This window comes from Apodemus sylvaticus, chromosome 11 (assembly GCF_947179515.1).
Source record: "Apodemus sylvaticus chromosome 11, mApoSyl1.1, whole genome shotgun sequence".
In the NCBI taxonomy this organism is placed as follows: Eukaryota; Metazoa; Chordata; class Mammalia; order Rodentia; family Muridae; genus Apodemus; species Apodemus sylvaticus.
Genome location: NC_067482.1, coordinates 2,490,215 through 2,509,291, shown reverse-complemented (window position 1 = coordinate 2,509,291; position 19,077 = coordinate 2,490,215). Strand labels below are relative to the sequence as shown.

Genomic DNA, 19,077 nt, shown 5'->3' with positions numbered 1-19,077 from the left:
CTACAGAGTAAAACAAAGCAAAATAAGTTGTCCATGGTTACCTTGGAAGTTTTTTCCTTTAATGTAACAATTACAATAGTTTCTTTGTTTTGTAAGATTATGGGCCATGCCATCACACCTGGCATCTATAGTTTACACTTTAAGAGTATATATCCCAGCTAATTCCATATTCTCAGAAACCTAATTGGTATAAACATGACTTTAGTTTTCCATCTTTCATTTGTCTTTAAGATTTGTACAAGATTTTTTGGGGGACTGTGGGAAAGGAGCATCAAAGCTATTTGTTCTGTCTGTAAAAGAGGAATTAACTAATGTTTAAAATATGTGTGTGAAAATCCTCTCATAAAACTTGGTGTTGGTAATTGTGTCTTTTGTTTTACTAATGGACGGTGCCTCCTTAAGTGTGCTTCTTGTTGAACTGTTCTTTAGATTACAAAGGGTGTGAAGAGGCGAGCAGACACCACAACTCCCACCACTTCCATAGCTAAAGCGAGTAGCGAATCTCCTCCAACACTCAGAGAGACAAAGCCAGTGAATATGCCAGTAAAAGAAAACACAGGAAAGAACGTTTTGCCAGACTCTCAGCAACAACAGAGAGTTTTAAAAACAGTCAAAGTAACAGAGCAATTAAAGCACTGCAGCGAGATTCTTAAAGAAATGCTTGCCAAGAAACACTTGCCATACGCATGGCCCTTCTATAATCCTGTGGACGCCGATGCTTTGGGACTCCACAACTACTATGACATTGTCAAAAATCCCATGGATCTCGGAACTATCAAGGTAAATACTGCCTGAGTAGGAAGAGCTTTCTTTTCTGTCTTGATTGTAAAAGTATTTCATCATTGCAAAGAAATCAATCTAATGTCCAGGAAATTGTGAAGAAAATTACATCACCAGAATACTAACACCTGAAGAAGACCATTGGGACGTTTTAAATGCATCTTGTTGTTTTCCTGTAAACACATCCATCTTCCAGGCTAGTGGAGATTGAACTAGGGTCCTCAGTCTTCCGCAGCTCCTCTGCACTCCTCGGCCTTGCCTCTCTTTTAAAGCACAGTTTTGTTTCATTATTTTTATCAATATAGTAAAGTTTGTTAACATGTTACTAAACTTTGTGTTTGCCCTCATTTCTTGTATTCTGCTGTCTCTCTCTAAGTTTGTTCTGTTAGTTAAAGTTCAAAATCAGTGGTCATAGCTTATGGATTTATAGATAGTAAACTTAGTTTATATATAGAAGTATCTTAAATGATTCTTAAACTGAATATAGAATTCAAATTGACAGTCATTTTCTCTCAACACTTGGATGATGTTCCAACATCTGTTTGCTGTCAAGCAACTTGTCATTCCTTTGTACATAATTTGTCTTCCTCTCTCTAGCTTGGTATTTGATTTATATCCATCTTGTGTTGGTATTTAACCTTTCAGTCTGAGGATCCAGGTCATAAGTTTTTAAGTGTTCTATCTTAAAATAGTACTGTTTTATTTCTTGATATACGCAAACTCAGACCCAAAGGTTAAAGAGTACTTTCAGGCTACGCAGTGGTGGTGCACACCTTTAATCCCAACATGTGGAAGGCAGAGGCAGGCAGATCTCTTGAGTATGCATCCAGCCTGGTCTACAGAGTAACTTCCAGGATAGCCAGGTCTACAGAGAGAACCCTGCACAAAGCCCCCAACACACACACACACACACACACACACACACACACACACACGAGGAGAGGGAGAGGGAGAGGGAGAGGGAGAGGGAGAGGGAGAGGGAGAGGGAGAGGGAGAGGGAGAGGGAGAGAGAGAGAGAGAGAGAGAGAGAGAGAGAGAGAGAGAGAATATTATCTGAAATGGCCATATGTTAAGAGGTAAATAAGAGTCTGTAGTTATAGAGTATCTCAAGAAGAGAAAGTAACTTGTGGAATAACCACAAGGTAGAGAAAACAATTCAGAACAGTATCTTAGTATGTCTTTGAAGCATAGGAAGGATGTGAGGGAAACCCAGAGGCGGGTAAATGGGAGGGAAGGAGGGCAGGCAGGCCTTCAAAGAGCTGCTGTGGAGAAGCATGGGGGCTCAGCTCTAACCTGGGATTTGTGGCATTTTCTCCATCAGCTGTGCACACACCAGTTAAGCTGTTAGAGGGTTCCTGAAACAGGAAGATGGCGACTTTAATTTAGCTCTGAAATCATTCTCAATTGTCATTGATGTTACTGGTAGAAATTACACTCTTGAGACAGAGTGATGCCTCATTGCTTAAAAGCATGGTCTACTCTTGCAGGGTACCTGGGTTCAGTTCTCAGCACCCACACAGTAGCTTACAGTTGTCTTTCCTGGGAAGTTCCAAAAGACCCATCCCGGTGTCTGGCCTCTTTGGGTAGCAGGCATGCACATGGTACACCAACATACATGCAAGGAGTGTATATACATATATATATATATGCTTTTAAAGGAAAACTAACCAGCCACGGCAGTGCACCTTCAATTGTAGCACTCAGAAGGCAAACACAGGGTGGACCTCTATGAGTTCAAGGCCATCCTGGTCTACAGTAAATTTCAGAGAAGCCCTGTCTCATATAAAAACAAAACAAAATTATGGCTCATCCTGCATCATCTTAGTTCTGCATTTCTGCCCAGCGAGCTCATGATTCACCTGTGTGACCCCCTGGCTCATGAGCCATGCCTGGTGGATGCTGGGATTATGGGCATGCACCATTACACCTGACCTTGTATTTCTTTAATTTAAAATGAGCCTCTGTAATTTCCCTGTTTGTTGGTCTGTGGATTGTAACTCACACGCCTGTTACTCTTAGGCTTTTAAAATCTTCTCATTGCTCTCTTACTATAGAATTTCCATGTCAAGACAGTTTGAAAACACTTTCCTGTCTATTTTGCCCACAATGCTCCCTTCATTCTCCTTACTTGTGAATGCTTACTGATTTCTTTTAAAGTATAAAATTTGATAATATAGAACAATATATAATATTTGCTTTGTAAAGATGTATATAGTGATGCTCCACCCTCCTTCCCTCCCATTTATTTGCTTTCTGGTTAGCACACAGAGAAGTTTCTGTGACTCTCCTTCGTTTCCCTTTGTTCATTTGTTTGTTGAGACAGGGTCTCATGTGGTCCAGGCTGGCCTCAAACTTACTGTGTAACTGAGGATGACCTTGATTCCTGATCTTCCTGATTGGACCTCTCCAGAGCTGGGTTTACAGGCATACTCACCGTGTTGGCCATGATGTTTCCACATGTACACGTTACTATACTTCGCTCTTGTCTGCCACCCCCATGAATCCTGCTGCTTTGCTCATCCCCTTTATTCCCATAAGGAGGACCCTCTTTCCTTTCATAATGTATCCTATAACCTGCTGTTGTTCCCTTTCTGCCTTCTCTTGCTACTGGTTTTTCTACTTTCATACTGTACACATACCTTTGCATATAGGTACATACTGCATATGTGTGTGTGTGTGTGTGTGTGTGTGTGTGTGTGTGTGTGTATGTACAAAAATTTAAATCTAGATTCCTCATATAAGAGAAAACATATTTTTCTTTCCCAGTCTGTCTAATGTCACTTAACGTAATCTCAGTTCTCTGTTTTCCTACAGAACTTAGTTTCCTTCCTCCTCAGAGCTGAATAAAATTCCATTGTGCACGTGCCACATTTCCATCAGTCATCTGCTGATTAGAAGCATCTCAACTGGTTTTAAACCGTGTCTGCCGTGCATAGATAGCGGTAATCATGAACGTGCAAGTGTCTTTGATATGCTGAGAGTCCTCTGTGGACTTACATGCTGGACTGCATGTGGCAGTTCTCTTTTGCATCTTTAAAGGACACTCCATACTGATTTCCAGAGAGCCTATATCAATTTGCACTCTCACCAGCCATGTATAAGAGTTTTCCCGTATCCCAGTATATGCTGGGTTTCTCTCTCTTGATATTAGCCATTCTGACTGCAGTGGGATAGAAAATCCATGTAGTTTTTATTTTTACCTCCTAAGACAGATAAGGATATTGAACACTTTTAACTATTGGTCATCTGTTTTATCTTCCTTTAAGAACTGCCTATTAGTTCACTAGTCTCTCTATTTTAAATGATAGGAGGACTTTGTTTTGTATGTGTATGTGGAAGACTTTATAGTTTCTAGCACTAATCCTCTTCTTGTGATCTAGTATATGGTTGACCAAGACTTTCTTCCATTCCATAGGCAATCTCTTCATTCTGCTGATGGGGTTTTTTTGTTTGTTTGGTTTGGTTTTGGTTTTGGTTTTTTGCTACATAGAGCTTTTTAATACCACACAATACAACTTATCAATTCTTGTTTCCATTTACTGAGCTGTTGCATTACTTTTTTCAGAATGCTTTTTATGGTTGTTTTGAAGTGGGATTTCCCCCACATACAAACACACATGATTTCCTTCTTTGTTATTGGTCTGCTAGAAAAGCTGCTGGTTTTGTATGTTGCTTCTGTATCCTGCTGCATTGCTTACAGGTCTGTTCGTCCGCCCTGAAGGTTTTCTAATGAGTCTTTAGGCTCTTTTAAGTAGGCCCTAAAACCCTCCCTTCCCTGTGCCATCTTTCTTATTTATTTCTTACAGTTCTAGCTAGATTGTTTTTTGTTTTGTTTTGTTTTGTTTTGTTTTGTTTTTTTGAGACAGGGTTTCTCTGTATAGCCCTGGCTGTCCTGGAACTCACTCTGTAGACCAGGCTGGCCTCGAACTCAGAAATCCGCCTGCCTCTGCCTCCCAAGTGCTGGGATTACAGGCATGTGCCACCACCACCCGGCATTCTAGCTAGATTGAATAGGAGTGAAGAGACTCGGGTTCCCTTGTCTCATTCCTGATTTTAGTGGAAATTAATTTGTTCCCTGTGTAGCATAAAGCTGGTCATAGGTTTGTTGTTTATTCATCTTAATTCTTTTTATTCGTAATTCAGAGATTTTTACCATTAAAGGACATTGGGCTTTGTCCAAGGCCTTTCTCCATCTCTTGAAATGCTGGTGTGGACTCTGCATCCTCTTTGCTTTTCCTAGGTTGTTGGCCATCCTCTCCAGGTCTGTGGTCCACTTGTTCCCTGGTTTTAAGTCTCCTATTAGGTCACTGATCATTTTTACTAGTAAATCTTCATACGATGTTTTATTCCGTTCCATGTCTTTGAGTTCAGTAACTAAGAAATGTTACACTCTTTTTGGAGAAATCTCTTTGCTTTCCCATGGCTTGGGAGAGTGTGGGTCTCCATGGTTGTGAGTACACATCTGTTTGTCGTGTGTCATGTTGTGATGTCATCATGTTGTGAGTACACATCTCTCCCAGTTTACTTTGTTTTTCTTAGTGAATAATCTGCTCTTCAGGGCTCAGCTCCACCAACTGAGCACCACTACGACAGGAGAAAACAACTTTTAAACATGAGAAATAGAAGTCCAGTGAAAACTGATTAAAGATCACTAATATACCATTCATGGTCGGAAAACAAAAAAATGGCAGAGTGCCAATGTTTAAAATGATGATTAAATGTGAAACCAGTTAATGAATGAAACTGTGGCAGGGAGTAGAGAAAGAGGGAAAATAGAAGCAAGGGCAAAAGAAGAGAAGAAAGTAGAAAAATGTTCTGAAGGAGAGAAATACATATTAGTGGGAAAATAAAGATGAAAAAGACTCATAACAAGAAAATGTAAAAAGTTATATAATGTGAGATCAGAAAATGAAAACATCAAAGTTGGAATTTTTTATTTATAAATCAGGTGAGATCAGTCCTATTGGAAGCATAATAGGAAAATGTCAAAAGGAAGAATAAAAGGAAACAAAAATAGATTATATGAAAATAAATTTTAAAAAATGAAAACTTTTCTTAAAAATTGAAGAAATTATAGGTATAGAGGGGCGGCTCAGCAGGTATACTTGCAGTCAGGCCTGACAACCTGAGTTTTGTCCCTGGAACCCATGTGGAAGAAGGAGAAAGCTCACTTCTGTGGCGGTCTTCTGACCTCCATAGTGATTAATTGCACACACACACACACACACACACACACACATGCACAGGTCATGGAGGGGCAGAGCAAGAAGACAAAATTTTGACTCCTTTGTCAATTCTTCAAAATTGGAGATGGCTACTGATATGCATGGGTCAGCTGACTTGATGCTGGACTTGTGTTTTGTGCATCAGAGCTGCCTCCACTTTAGCTTCGTCCAGCAGTTGTAGATCTGGTCTGTGCTGCCAAGCTGAACACTGTTGCCTGAGAACTGGGAAGGTTCTCCTGCTCTCTGAAAGATCCCTAGTTTCTGGCCCTTGGGGCAGCCAATGTTCTGGCTTAAAAGTTTCTTCCAAGTACAATGGGAGAAGGCAAAGAGACCAAATGGCTGAATCTGCAAACACAGCCCTGCCTTCAGTTTCAAAGTCCATAAACATTAGTCACTGCTTGGTGAGGGGATGCAGCTGCAGGCATCAGGTATATCCAGTCCATCTGCAGAGCTCTTGGGCCAGATGCATTAATGTCCTAACAAATGGGTGGGCCAACTTATCAACCCTCAGGCTTGGGGTGTCGGTCGGCTCCAGTTAGTTGGTTGGTGAGGTCTCCAGGCCCTGAGGGTGTTTTCTAACCTCATGGCTAGGCAAGACTCCTGTCACTTGTACCTTTGGTTTGTCTCACCCATATGCTTCCTAAACTTATCCCTCACATTGGGTCTGTGACAGATTGAATTCAGGCTTAAATGGGACCTAGGCCATAGTCCTCTGAGCCAGAAGATCTCTCTCCCTCTTCCAACCCCTCCTGCCTAAAAGGTCACTGTCTCAGGAAGGGCCACAACTGGATTTGAGGCTTGTGAGAGCTGTGGGTTTGTACTGTGGGTAGAACCACCTAGGACTGCCTCGCTCGTCTTTTAGATGCAGCTTCTTCCTCAAGTAGAAAACCATATTGCTAGCCCTATGTCTGGCTTCAGGCTCTTTATGCTGTTTCCCTTATTGTTGCCCACCTGTTTCTCCATATTTCCAAGCCGCCATCTCAGGCCATTTATGAATTTTCAACAATGTTTCTTTCTTTGGAATGAAATCTTTTTAAGATTTTTTTTTTATTCTCCCAGCATGCACAGAGGCAAATGGCTAGGTCCCATCTTATCCAGGCGTTGACAGATTTTCTCTGTTATTTTCTCCCAGGACATCTAAATTGTTTCATGTGAATTGACTTTAGTTGTTTGTGAATCCTTCTAATTTTTCCTTAACTCAGGGGAAAATGGACAATCAAGAATATAAGGATGCCTATGAATTTGCTGCAGATGTCAGATTGATGTTTATGAATTGCTACAAGTATAACCCTCCTGATCATGAAGTTGTGGCGATGGCTAGGATGCTTCAGGTGAGGTCTTATTCTCTGACTAAATTACTTTTGAGCATAATATATTCATTTCTGGAATCATAACTCAAGAGACAAATGATAATGTCTGTCCTTAATAGTGCCAAAAAATGTATAAATTACTTATTACATTTGGGGTATTTATCCTTTTAGTTGTAAGCTTTAGCAGCACATTTTTTAAAAGGAAGCTGCCTACTTTTCAGAAGAAATCAACAAAATGAGAAGAAGGTAACAGGTCCCTGGTGGGACTGACTGAACCCCGTCCTGCTTCAGGAGAGGGCCCAGTCTTGAGTCACTGAAAGATACAACTGTATATGCCATGGACCTTAACTATCCGGCCCTTGAACAAAGGTCAATCCTGCTGAGAGACAGCAGACATGTGCTGAGGCACAGAATGTACAGACAGAACCAACATGTTGCACTTCCTTGGTGTGTCTTAAAGAAGTCTGTCCAGATGTGTCCATGTGTATTTTTAAAGGTGTTCTTGTTGCATTAAATCAGAAATGGAGAAAACCAAACCAGGTGGTGCATGCCTACAATTCTAGCACTCTGGAGGTGGGTAGGAGGATTTCACGTTCCAGGGCAGCCTGGGCTACATGGTGCACTCCAGGCCAGTCTGGACATGGTAAAACTCTGTCTCAAAATAAACCAAAAAATGTGAACAGGTTAATTTTCCATTATAGGATGTTTTTGAAATGCATTTTGCCAAGATTCCTGATGAACCTGTTGAGAGTATGCATGCATGTCACCTTACAACAAACAATGCAAAAGCCCTCAGTAGAGAAAGCAGCAGCGAGGCCTCCTCGGGGGACTGCTCTTCTGAAGACTCTGAGGATGAACGAGTACAGCATCTCGCCAAGCTTCAGGAGCAGGTGGCCGTCCATATATGACGCAAGTGTTGATGGTCCCCAAGCGGCTAGACTGTGATGAAATGCTTGCAGATTTACAGCTGTTATGTTTACATCACCTTATGTCATCCATAGCTTTAGTTACATCATCTGATGTCTATAGCTTTAGTTACTTTCAGGGCATATTTGCCATGTTTAATATTTCCTACTCAAATATCTGTATGCTATCCAAGTCTAGAGCCACTACCACCTCCTCTTCTTTCCCTTCCTCCTCCTCCTCCTTGAAACTGTCTCATGTGCCTGGCTCGTCCTGAACTTCTGCTCCCCCTGCCTCCACCTCTCAAGTGCTGGAATTGTTGGTGTGCACCATGATGCCTGGGGATTAGTTACAATTCTGCTGTCTGCATGTGTAGTCTGAGTAGTTGGTTCTTATTGAAGTGATTTATGGTATAATGTGGGATATTTTAAAAGGAGATCACTTGCTACTTTCTGTGATACAATAGTAACTTTTACTGAGGTCATGTCTGAAGACTAGGGCTAGAGGCATGGTTCAGCAGTTATTGGCACTGGCTGCTCTTCCAGAGCACCTGAGTTCAGTTCCTAGCATGTGTATTAGGCTACTCACAGCCACCTATAACCTCCACAGGCATCTGTACATATGTGACCACATATACACACATGCTTATATAATATATATGTCTTATACATATATTATATATAATTTTACATATAAGATGTATATATCTTTTGAAAGAAACTTTAACACTGAGAAATGTTGGGCTGTATTGATTTTATTACTATACTATGTAATACTAGGCAGTATATTATTTATTCATTTGTGTGCCCTTCAAAACACTAAAATTCCAAAATGAAGCAAAATCCTGAAGGAAATAGAACATGAGTTTCACAAAGGGTGGTATTACTTTGGAGGACCATGTTTTTCTAGTGTCTTTAGTGCTTTAGAGATGTGAATGTTTAAAGGCTTTTGTTTGTTTTTCCTTTCCTAGCTTAATGCTGTCCATCAGCAGCTGCAAGTTCTGTCCCAAGTTCCCTTACGGAAGCTGAAGAAAAAGAATGAGAAGTCTAAAAGGGCTCCGAAAAGGAAAAAGGTCAATAACAGAGATGAAAACCCAAAGAAAAAGCCCAAGCAAATGAAGCAGAAGGAGAAGGCCAAGACCAAGTAAGCGTGCTCAGTGAAGAGTCTGCCTGGAAGGCAGGCTCCGAGCCTGTACAAGGTCCTGTTTTACCACCCCCCACCCCCTGCCCCGTCTGGATTAATTAATTGATTAGGATGAAACGAATGCCAGTGTGATGTGGGTGCATTGTATGAAATTCCCACATCAATAAAAATGTTTAAAAAATATGAAACAAATATATAATTTTGTTACAGTCAACCAAAGAAGAAGAAGCCACTTTTGAAACTGGAAGAGGAAGACAATGCGAAACCTATGAACTACGATGAGAAAAGGCAGCTGAGCTTGGACATAAACAAACTGCCTGGAGACAAGCTTGGTCGAATAGTTCATATAATACAGTCAAGGGAGCCTTCCCTGAGAAACTCCAACCCGGACGAGATCGAGATCGACTTTGAGACCCTGAAAGCATCCACACTTAGAGAATTGGAAAAGTATGTCCTGGCCTGTCTGAGGAAGAGGTCGCTGAAGCCCCACGGTAGGCCAGGCCCCGCCCCAGCCCTAGGCCCCGCCTCTAGGCCCCGCCCCATCTCCAGGCCCCTCCCCGCACTCACGGTTGCTCCTCCTCTCACAGCGAAGAAGGTTGTCAGGTCTAAGGAGGAGCTCCATTCTGAAAAAAAGCTGGAGCTGGAGAGGCGGTTGCTGGACGTCAACAATCAGCTGAATTGTAGGAAACGGCAAACGAAACGTCCAGCAAAAGGTAGGTGGCGGTTTCTCCGCGCCCACCCGTGAACCCTGACCGCTGTTAACGCTCCCTGTTTTGCAGTGGAGAAGCCGCCCCCGCCCCCGCCGCCGCCGCCGCCCCCGGAGCTGGCCAGCGGGTCCCGCCTGAGCGACAGCAGCAGCAGCAGCAGCAGCAGCAGTGGCAGCAGCAGCAGCAGCAGCAGCAGCAGCTCGGGGTCCGCGAGCAGCAGCAGCGACTCGAGCTCCTCTGACAGCAGCGATTCGGAACCAGGTTAGCTGGCTCGTAGGCGCCGCTGCGGTGGGGGGAGTGGCCGTTCCTGTAGCGTCGGGAGAATGTTTAGAGGAGGACCTGTGCTTTGGATGCCAGCATCCTTAGTAAAATGCACCAAGAGCCTTACTCTTTCCATACAAGAAGGAAAGGACGTGACATGGGGCCTGCTGGGAGGTCTCCTAGGAAATGTACAAGAAGCTGCTTTCACTTCTTAATGAAAACATTATTTGGGAAGCCTTACTATGTTCCCAGTATACGTTGGGTCACTCTGATGCAAAGTATGTCCTATTTGTTGGACATTGCTTTCTGAGTTGCACTGTCGTTTTGAATTAAGAAGCCACTCGCCCCAAAATTTGTGGAGAGTATTTTTTTTTAAATTTGTTTCTTAACTATAAATTATTACCTTTCATCTATAGAAAAAGATGGAAGTACCACATTTTCTTGTGCAGTTTGTCAGTTGTGTTAAACCTGGTCACTCATGTTTTCTTTGTTTTTCTATTACTAGTTGTATAGCTGCCATGCGATCACTGCCCACCCCACCAATTGTGTTCCATTTTAACCAAGCAGCAAATGCAGAGCACCGGGCACTTTCATCCCTAAAATTTGCTTTATTGTTAATGTGATGTTTCTTGTGAGGTTCAGTTCTTTTTAACTAAAAAGAACCTCACAGAAACTCCAGCATGAAGAATTGTTTTTTCCAGTCGACAGTCAGGGTCTGCTGGCTTGCAGTAATTCTATTTTCCTTTGGTTTTGTTTCATTTATTTTTTGTGGAGCTAGTCACTGATTTGGTTTTCACATTTCTGAGTATGTGAAGTTTTTGTAAAATTTAAAAGAATTTTTACTTTGGTTAGAATTTGTTATTTTAATACATTTAAAAACTCATTTTAGAGTTCTTATTATGAAGTATTTCTTATATTTGACTTATAAGCATGAAACAATACTGGAAAAAATCTAAGTTGCATTTAGTATTTTAAATTGTAATTAACAATTGTAATTTTATCCAATAAAGCATTTGTGGCCTAATAAGTTACAGCACCTTGTCTTTTGTTTGTGGGATAAAACTGTTACTCTATTAACCTAAAATGTTCTATAAATGCTGTAAGAGTCTTAGAAAAAAAAAATACAGCATAGAGTTTTTTGGTATAGCACCTTAGTATTTAGAATTCCTTCCTTCCTTCCTTCCTCTTCACTGTCTTTGCTTACTGTGTAGCCTGACCACACATGATAGTTTGTGGTTTTTTTTTACACTAAGATCAGTTTGTCTTCACAATGGGCACTAAAATTGTCTTTTGCTGTTGTTTGAGATGGAATTTCACTGTGTAGCCCTGGATAGACTCAAACTCCTGTTCTTTCTCTCATGGCTCCCTGAGTGCTGGAGTCACAGGCATGTGTCGCTACATTTGGCTTGTCATTTGTTCTTGAAACTTTAGTTTTTGTACAGACAGTCTATATACGTCACTAGAGGGAAACACTGTTTAAGTGTATTGTAAATTGCAAAGTCTAAAATGGAAAAAATTACATCTATGCTTTCAATAAGTAAATTAAGCATAGGATCTTTTAATACTTTAATACTAAACTAATACTAAATAAATACTTCAATACTAATACTAAAATACTTTAAAATGCCATAAGACTTACTAATTTCTAGTGTGTAAACTAAGAAAATTTTTGCTTCCCTGAGAATAACAATAAATTTTTTAAGCAGGATTATAAATTAGAAAAAGTAAGTCAGTCCCCATCAATGCAATATTCTTGCAAAAATAATGAAAGCACCTCTGTTCTTGACTGTGTGTAACAGTTTCGAGCAGTAGGTGACAAACATGTTGCCAACTTTCATTGTTTGATGAAAATGGGTTATGTACCCCCTCAAAATGCAAAAAATGGGTATATTAACAAAATACCAAATAAGAATAAAGCTGGGCATAGTGGCATTCAGGGAGCTGAGGCCAGCACCGACTAGTGATCAAACCTTACTTCAATAAAACAAAAACTAACAAAGTATCAGTAAGATGCTGACTTTATAAATGATAGTGGTTTGTTCAGAATGGATTCACTTGGATATCATGATCCTAAGAGTTTAGGTAATAGAAGCAACTTTTCTGAAAGCTTTGGTGGCATACGTGTTTTCTTAATAAAAAGCTAATCATATTTTTTAATTTATCTACCTTTTAATACTTGTCATATTGGATTTGTTAACATTTTATTGGCATATGTTAATTCTATTTAACAATGGTTTATTATGACATTTCCATACATGTACATGTTTTGATATTACTCACCTGTGTCCCCCTTCACTCCTGTTCATTCCCTTCCTTTTCCCAACTGCCCTTTCTACCTCTGTGTGTGCATGCACAAGTGTGTGAGTATGTGCCTGTGTGTGAGTATGTGCATGAATGTGTCCATGTGTGTGTGTGCTCCAGTAGGTGCCATTGAGGGTGAGAGCTGGTGGTTACCCACTGAGGAAATGTCTCGTCCCATGTGTCAGTTGCTAACTGCCAGTCCAGTCTCAGTTGAAGGTGAGGCCCAAGCTCCTTCCCCTTCCAAACAGCATAATAGTACCACTGGCTCAGTCCTACGGCAGTTTCTCCCTGGATTATGTCAGCTACTTGATTATGACAATTTTGTTTTTGTGTTCTTTAGTCCTAATCTTTTAGGATGTTGGGTATTGGGGCAGGGGCATAGTCTTCTTGTTAAGTTTCTGTTCTTGTTGTATTGTGGGTTGGTTTCTCTGTGGTAGTGCTCTATTTAGGTGTGGCAAAATTTCTAAAGGTGAGGTCCTGCTTAGGGTTTTGATTGCTGTGATAAAACACCAGGACCAAAGCAGTTGGAGAGAAAAGGGTTTATTTGGTGTACACTTCCACAGCTCTGTTCATCATGGGAGGGAGTCAGGACAGGAGCTCACAGCGGGAACCAAGAGGCAGGGATAGCTTGGTCAGCTTGCTTTATTATAGAAAACAGTAAAGGCCAGGGGTGGTACCACCCACAATGGGCTGGGCCCTTCCCCATCATTCACTAATTTAAAAGCATGCCCTACAGGCCTGCCCGCAGCCCAGACTTAAGGAGGCATCTTCTCAGATGAAACTCTCTTCTCTGCAGTGAGTGGAGCTTGTTTCAAGTTGACATAAAACTTTCCAGTACAACTGACCCCTTGTCAGCTTGACACACAAATTCATCACTATTAAACCACAACCTTTCATTTCTTGTTCATCCCCAAGATCTCACATTAATACAAACATCACAATGTAAAATATTCCAAAATTTTAAGGCCCCATAGTCTTTAAAAACTCAAATATTGAAAAGTCCAAAGTCTCTTATCCAAACTTTCTTTTAAAATACAAAATCTTCATAAAACTCTAAACTCTCTTTAAGAGTTTAAAATCAACTGTGAGCTTCTATAAAACAAAAAATAATTTCTCACTTCAAGAAGGAAGAATCAAATTGCACCATATCCATTAGTCTCAACTTTGTCTTCCAAGCTCCCACAGAACAAAAGCCCACCACCTAAAGTCCCTGTTTATCGAGGAAGAAAGTCAGGACCCTGGAGGCAGGAGCTGATGCAGAGGCCACAGTGGAGTGCTGCTTACTGGCTTGTTCCCATGGCTTGCCTGAGCCTGCTTGAATACAGAACTCAGAACCACCAGCCCAGGGTTGGCCCCACCCACAATGGATCGGGCCCTTTACCATCAGCCACTAATTAGGAAAGCACCCTATAGGTGTGACTACAGCTTGATCTTAGTTAGGGGTATTTTCTCTTACCCCTTAGAGGCTCCCTCGTCTCCAGTGACTGTAGCTTCTTCAAACTAACATAAAGCTAGTCAGAACAGCTACTACTGAAAACCACATGAATGTTTTACGTAGCTTCAGGGCTGTTTGTTCTGAATCACCCAAAGAGCTACTGCCCATTATTTTGAAACTTAATTTGTACATTTTTAAAACATGCTCATTTTTTCCGTGGTTAAGCAGTACTAATTACACAGTAAAGTACTGATTTCCAAGGAAATCTTATTTTAAAAAATCTAGGAAAGTCATTTATCATTTCAAGCAAGATATTTAATCCAATTCAAAATAAAGAGTTGCTAATGAAATCCAAAATCTTTCTAAAATAGATATGGAACCTGCAGACCAGAAGCAGTATTTCATTGCAAGTTTCAATGTAATTTGATCATTTAAATTATCTTTTTTGACTAACATCAACATCTGCAAACAGTCATGTACAGATAAATCAAGAACATTTATTAAACATTGGTGCAAATATAAAACCTTTAAGTTTATTTTTATGTCTGTCAAAATATCAAGTGTAAGATTCATGATATGGATGAGGCTTCAAAATAAAATTAGTTCCAGCATAGCCTATGTAGGCTGCTCAAGCGTTCAAGGAGGAGCCATTGAGACAGTTCTCACACTCATCATGCTTGGGTGGCGTGATAAAGAGGAATATATTCAAATTATTGAGCTAAATAATCATATAGCTCATTGGTCATTGCACTTTTATTCATGCCTAGTGACTACTCTTTTGAGTCTCACTCTTGGATTGTGAAGTCAGGTGCCCATCCATGGACAAGTTCTAGACCAGCCCAAACTGCGTGAGGCCCAGTCTCAAAAATTAAATAAAAATGAATGAAATACCAATGCTTCTGATTGGAACCGTATAGGAAATAATCCTGGAAACTACATAAGTGTTAAGCTCAGACAGTGTGAAGTAGAATTCTTGAGGCATATGCAACACTACAGTAATAACATTAGTTCTCTTTTATCAGTGACTTCAAAGTAGGAATAAGTGATTTGTCACTTCACTGTCTTTGAGGTCTTCTGCAGAAATACTGAGAATATGATTAAAGTTCTCATCAACTAACATCTTTTGATTCAAAGGACTAGAAGGGTTTAGGAAGATAAAAGTCAAGAATTCAGGCTTAGTACAATAAAATAAAAGCTGGTTCATAGGGTTAGGTCTATATTGAGGTTGAACCTTGCAATAGTCATTTCTTTCTCATGCATTTTTAATTTTATTTTTCTGTACAAGCTAGGTCTTCCTGGATAAATAGATTATATCTTGACCTTGGTAACATTAGAATGCCCTAAAAGCTTTTTATAATATTGTGTCTAAATCTGGATTTGAATGGACAGGAAGACAGGTATTACTCATAGTCTTTAAGGGTACCAGGGGTTGGAGGTGACACAGTCACAAGCATGGTTCTGGAGTTGAGAGCATTGGATGCTCTTCAGGGGACTTGGGTTCAGTTCTCAGCAGCCACATGTGGCTCAAGACCATCTGTAACTCTGGACCTGGTGCCCTCTCTGGCCTCTGCAGGCACCAAGCTCGCATGTCACACACATGTATATACTGGCGAATACTCATGCACAGGAAATGACCAATATTTAAGGCTTCTATGCTGATATCTTATTTGAGAATAACTGTAGTTGTTTGCTCTTTTATGGATTTCCCTTTTATAACTCAAGTTGAAATCCTTTTTGTAGAAGAGGGGCACATTTTTATCACTGGTTTGTTCTTAATGTTAAAGATACTACTAAACACAAGGAAAATAGCTAAAGGATCTTTAAAGGAGCCAAATTACTTAGTATAGGACTGGTTGTTAGTGTTTGTAAATCACTAGAATGTGATCTGGGCAAGGCCCTCCATACTACAAGGCCTGCTGCTGTCTTTGAAGAGTAAGATACAGCTGCCACACCACGAGTTCAGTCACTTCCATGGACTTTCAGAATGGGACATGATTCACTTCTCTAATATCAGAAATGTTGGTAACTATTTCTTCTGTGTGTGACGTTATACTCTGGCTTTTCATTGTGGTGCCACTTGGGATTTTATTCCAAACTGACTTGCTAGTAATATTTGGTGTCTTTGGAACTTTGGCCTCAGTGCCTTGATAGGCAAACAGGTGCTTCTTACCTTTTAACCGACTCCCTACCAATTCCAGCTCTTTTTCAACTCTAGTAAGTTTTTTGTGAAGTTTAGAATAAAAACTTTATAACAAAAATTTTTAATTAGGTTTTTTTGAGAGATGTGAAATTCAAATACAACACACATCATATACATTTGATTCACGTTTCATGCTCATTACTCAATGTGAGTTTCTTAATGTAGGCATGGATATAGTCAGAGAAATTAGTGTTAATAGATATGTGGTATTAATTGTGGTCAACTTAATTCAAGTCTCCCAAATCTAGTAGATCTTTATTACTAATTGAAATATGATGTTAAGCTTAATAGCAAAAATGTGCATATATGTTTTAATTCCCAAAACCAGTTACTTCACCATGGTCCAGGGGAGCGATTACCCGAGATTAGAGTCAGAAGCAAAATGCTGAGCCATAGGCTCATCACTCGCCTGCCTTTGTCCCACAAAGCATCAAGTGTTAAAAATGCTGGCATGCAGTGAGAAGCACACTACATGAACTCGGTAATTCTGAAACTTCTAGTTAATATTCTTTGCCTTTTGCTAGCATCTCCAGATCTTGAAGTTTTAATTTTTATAAGCCTAAGTGTTAGTTTTATATGTCATAAAACTAAGAAAATATCCTCCAGCTTTTCTTAGCAGAACACCAATGTGACGTGTGTTATATTTTTATTTCACTAAGGTGTTTATGTTGTAGGACCTTGTAGTTTAGGTACATGTTTGAATAAGATATATTAATAAATATGTATGTTATTATATTAATGAAATGTGTTTTTGTTTTTTGTTCAAAGCTGAAACTGTAGTTTCTCCTTTAAGTGTGAAGGAGCCCTGGATCTCTACCCTGTGTGTTCAGTCTCTCCCCGTCACCCCTCTACCTAATCCCAACACTAAAATCAGTCTTGGCTGAGGGATACTGGTTTGTGTCATTTTAAATACTTGAATTCTTTACATTAAAACACAGCTTTGAGTGCCATTTAGAAATTTTAACAGTGTCCAGCATCAAATATTTTAAGAGAGGAAAGAACAGTAGCACATCCAGTGGAGACTGATGGCACTCAGGAGGCAGAAGGTAATTATTCAATTAGAATGTGTTAAGTCTGAATAAGAGTTGGTGTTGACCAGCCTTGGTACCCTTGGGCCTGAACCAAGTACTGTTCAGGTGGCTCGGAGTGGTGGATCCAGCCTTCTGCCTCCCCACGTGGCAGAGGCCTATGCTAGGGAGGACTGCACCAGTCTGTTGTACATAAACAGAAAGGAATCTTGGCATGCCAGGACAGGCAGACAGCTGCGCAGATATTTCTGAGGGTAAAGGAGGGCCTTGTAAACCCCATGGATTCTCTGGTGTCTGAGGTGATAGAGAAGGCTGCACACAGCCTGGGTGAGCCCAGTTCACACAGACCAGGTGTAATGTCAACATCATGTTCAGCTTCCTTGTGAGTTTGAGGCCATCCTGGGCTACACTGTCTCAAACGACAGAACCAAAAACCCATTTGTCGTTATCTAGTCTAAACTGCCAAAGTTTCAAGTAGAAGGATATTATCAGATGGATCTTTGAGTTTAGTAAGGATATCAGATATCTCACTTATAATAAACACATCCTCTGTGCCCTCGCAGACAAAGCAGTAACGTGTGTTTCTCTTGTGGTGGATTCTCCATGATTTTACCTCAGCCCCATGGAGCTACACTTGTTGCTCCTTCCTGGTGTAATTGGTGCCATGTCTGACACCTTGAGCTCTGTTTGTGACTTTCTTTTTAAATGCTCCCTGGAGCTCCTTACAGTCAAAGAGCACACTTGGTTTTTGCCTGAACGTAATCCAAAGTGGAATTTCTGAATGGGTGTTTATTCCATTGTGAACAAAGAAGTTTGGAGAAATAACTTTTCTCGTTTAAACAAAATTAGGCTAATTTAAATAGAGCAAAATCTGTGACTTTAAGAGATTTATATTAAAGGCATTCTTTTGAAATGAGCATTTTCTTTTCCCCTCCCCATTAGCCCCAATGGTATTATTTTCTTTTTTCATTGAAAAATAATAAAAAGATACGTTTAGGGTATCTGACATGATTTTGATGTATGTATACATCTTAAAAACAATTAGATCACTTACATTAACATGTCTATTACTATATATTTTCTGTTGAAAACACTTAAAAGCTACTATGTTAGCATTTTTCCAATATGTAACATATTACCAACCATAGTCACTTTATAAAGAGCTCTTGTACTTGGTCTTTTGTCTACCTGGAAGCTTGCCCTGTGACCGATGGATGCCCTGTGACCAGGGACTGAGCCCTGTGACCTATGCCGTGACCAGGGACTGAGCCCTGTGACCGATGCCCTGTGACCGATGCCGTGACCAGGGACTGAGCCCTGTGCTGGGCTCTTCATTTCATGCTACTTTGCTTCTAATATAGAAAAGCTGTAACTTGACAGGGCTTTTCTTTTAAGCTTACAAATGTTGAAATAATTATCTATATACATTTTCAGAAATATTCCCTAAATTTACTGGAGTAAAACAGAATGATTTGCCTCCAAAAGAAAATATAAACGTAAGTTGAATATTTAACCTCAGCATTGAAAACAGTTGTAAGCTAGTGTAAAGAAAGTAGTAACTTCCTTTACAAAGTTTTTGGGGGGGTGTGGGCATGGTTTTGCACTTAAGTAGTGTCTTCACTGGGGAAGCAGAGGAAGGAGGACCACAGATTCAGGCTAGCTTGAATTATATAGCAAGAGACTCAAAAAGAAAAGAAAAATAAAACATTTCTTATTTTGGTTATATTAAAAAGTCACTTTTCAGTCATTAACTAGGTGGTCAAAGGCGTCTTTTCAAAGCTGAC

The 19,077-nt window shown here is 40.3% G+C and overlaps 1 protein-coding gene across 2 annotated transcripts in view; it reads left to right on the top strand.

Annotated features, from left to right (window-relative positions):
• Brdt (bromodomain testis associated) overlaps positions 1-19,077 on the top strand; it is a 40,838-nt gene that overhangs the window by 9,413 nt on the left and 12,348 nt on the right. For both annotated transcript variants that reach the window (XM_052199260.1, XM_052199259.1), the window contains exons 5-12: positions 430-780; positions 7,208-7,336; positions 8,017-8,205; positions 9,189-9,361; positions 9,572-9,852; positions 9,949-10,074; positions 10,141-10,329; positions 18,728-18,789. In XM_052199260.1, coding sequence (XP_052055220.1) covers positions 430-780; positions 7,208-7,336; positions 8,017-8,205; positions 9,189-9,361; positions 9,572-9,852; positions 9,949-10,074; positions 10,141-10,329; positions 18,728-18,789 — 1,500 coding nt within the window. The remainder of the gene's footprint in view (positions 1-429; positions 781-7,207; positions 7,337-8,016; positions 8,206-9,188; positions 9,362-9,571; positions 9,853-9,948; positions 10,075-10,140; positions 10,330-18,727; positions 18,790-19,077) is intronic.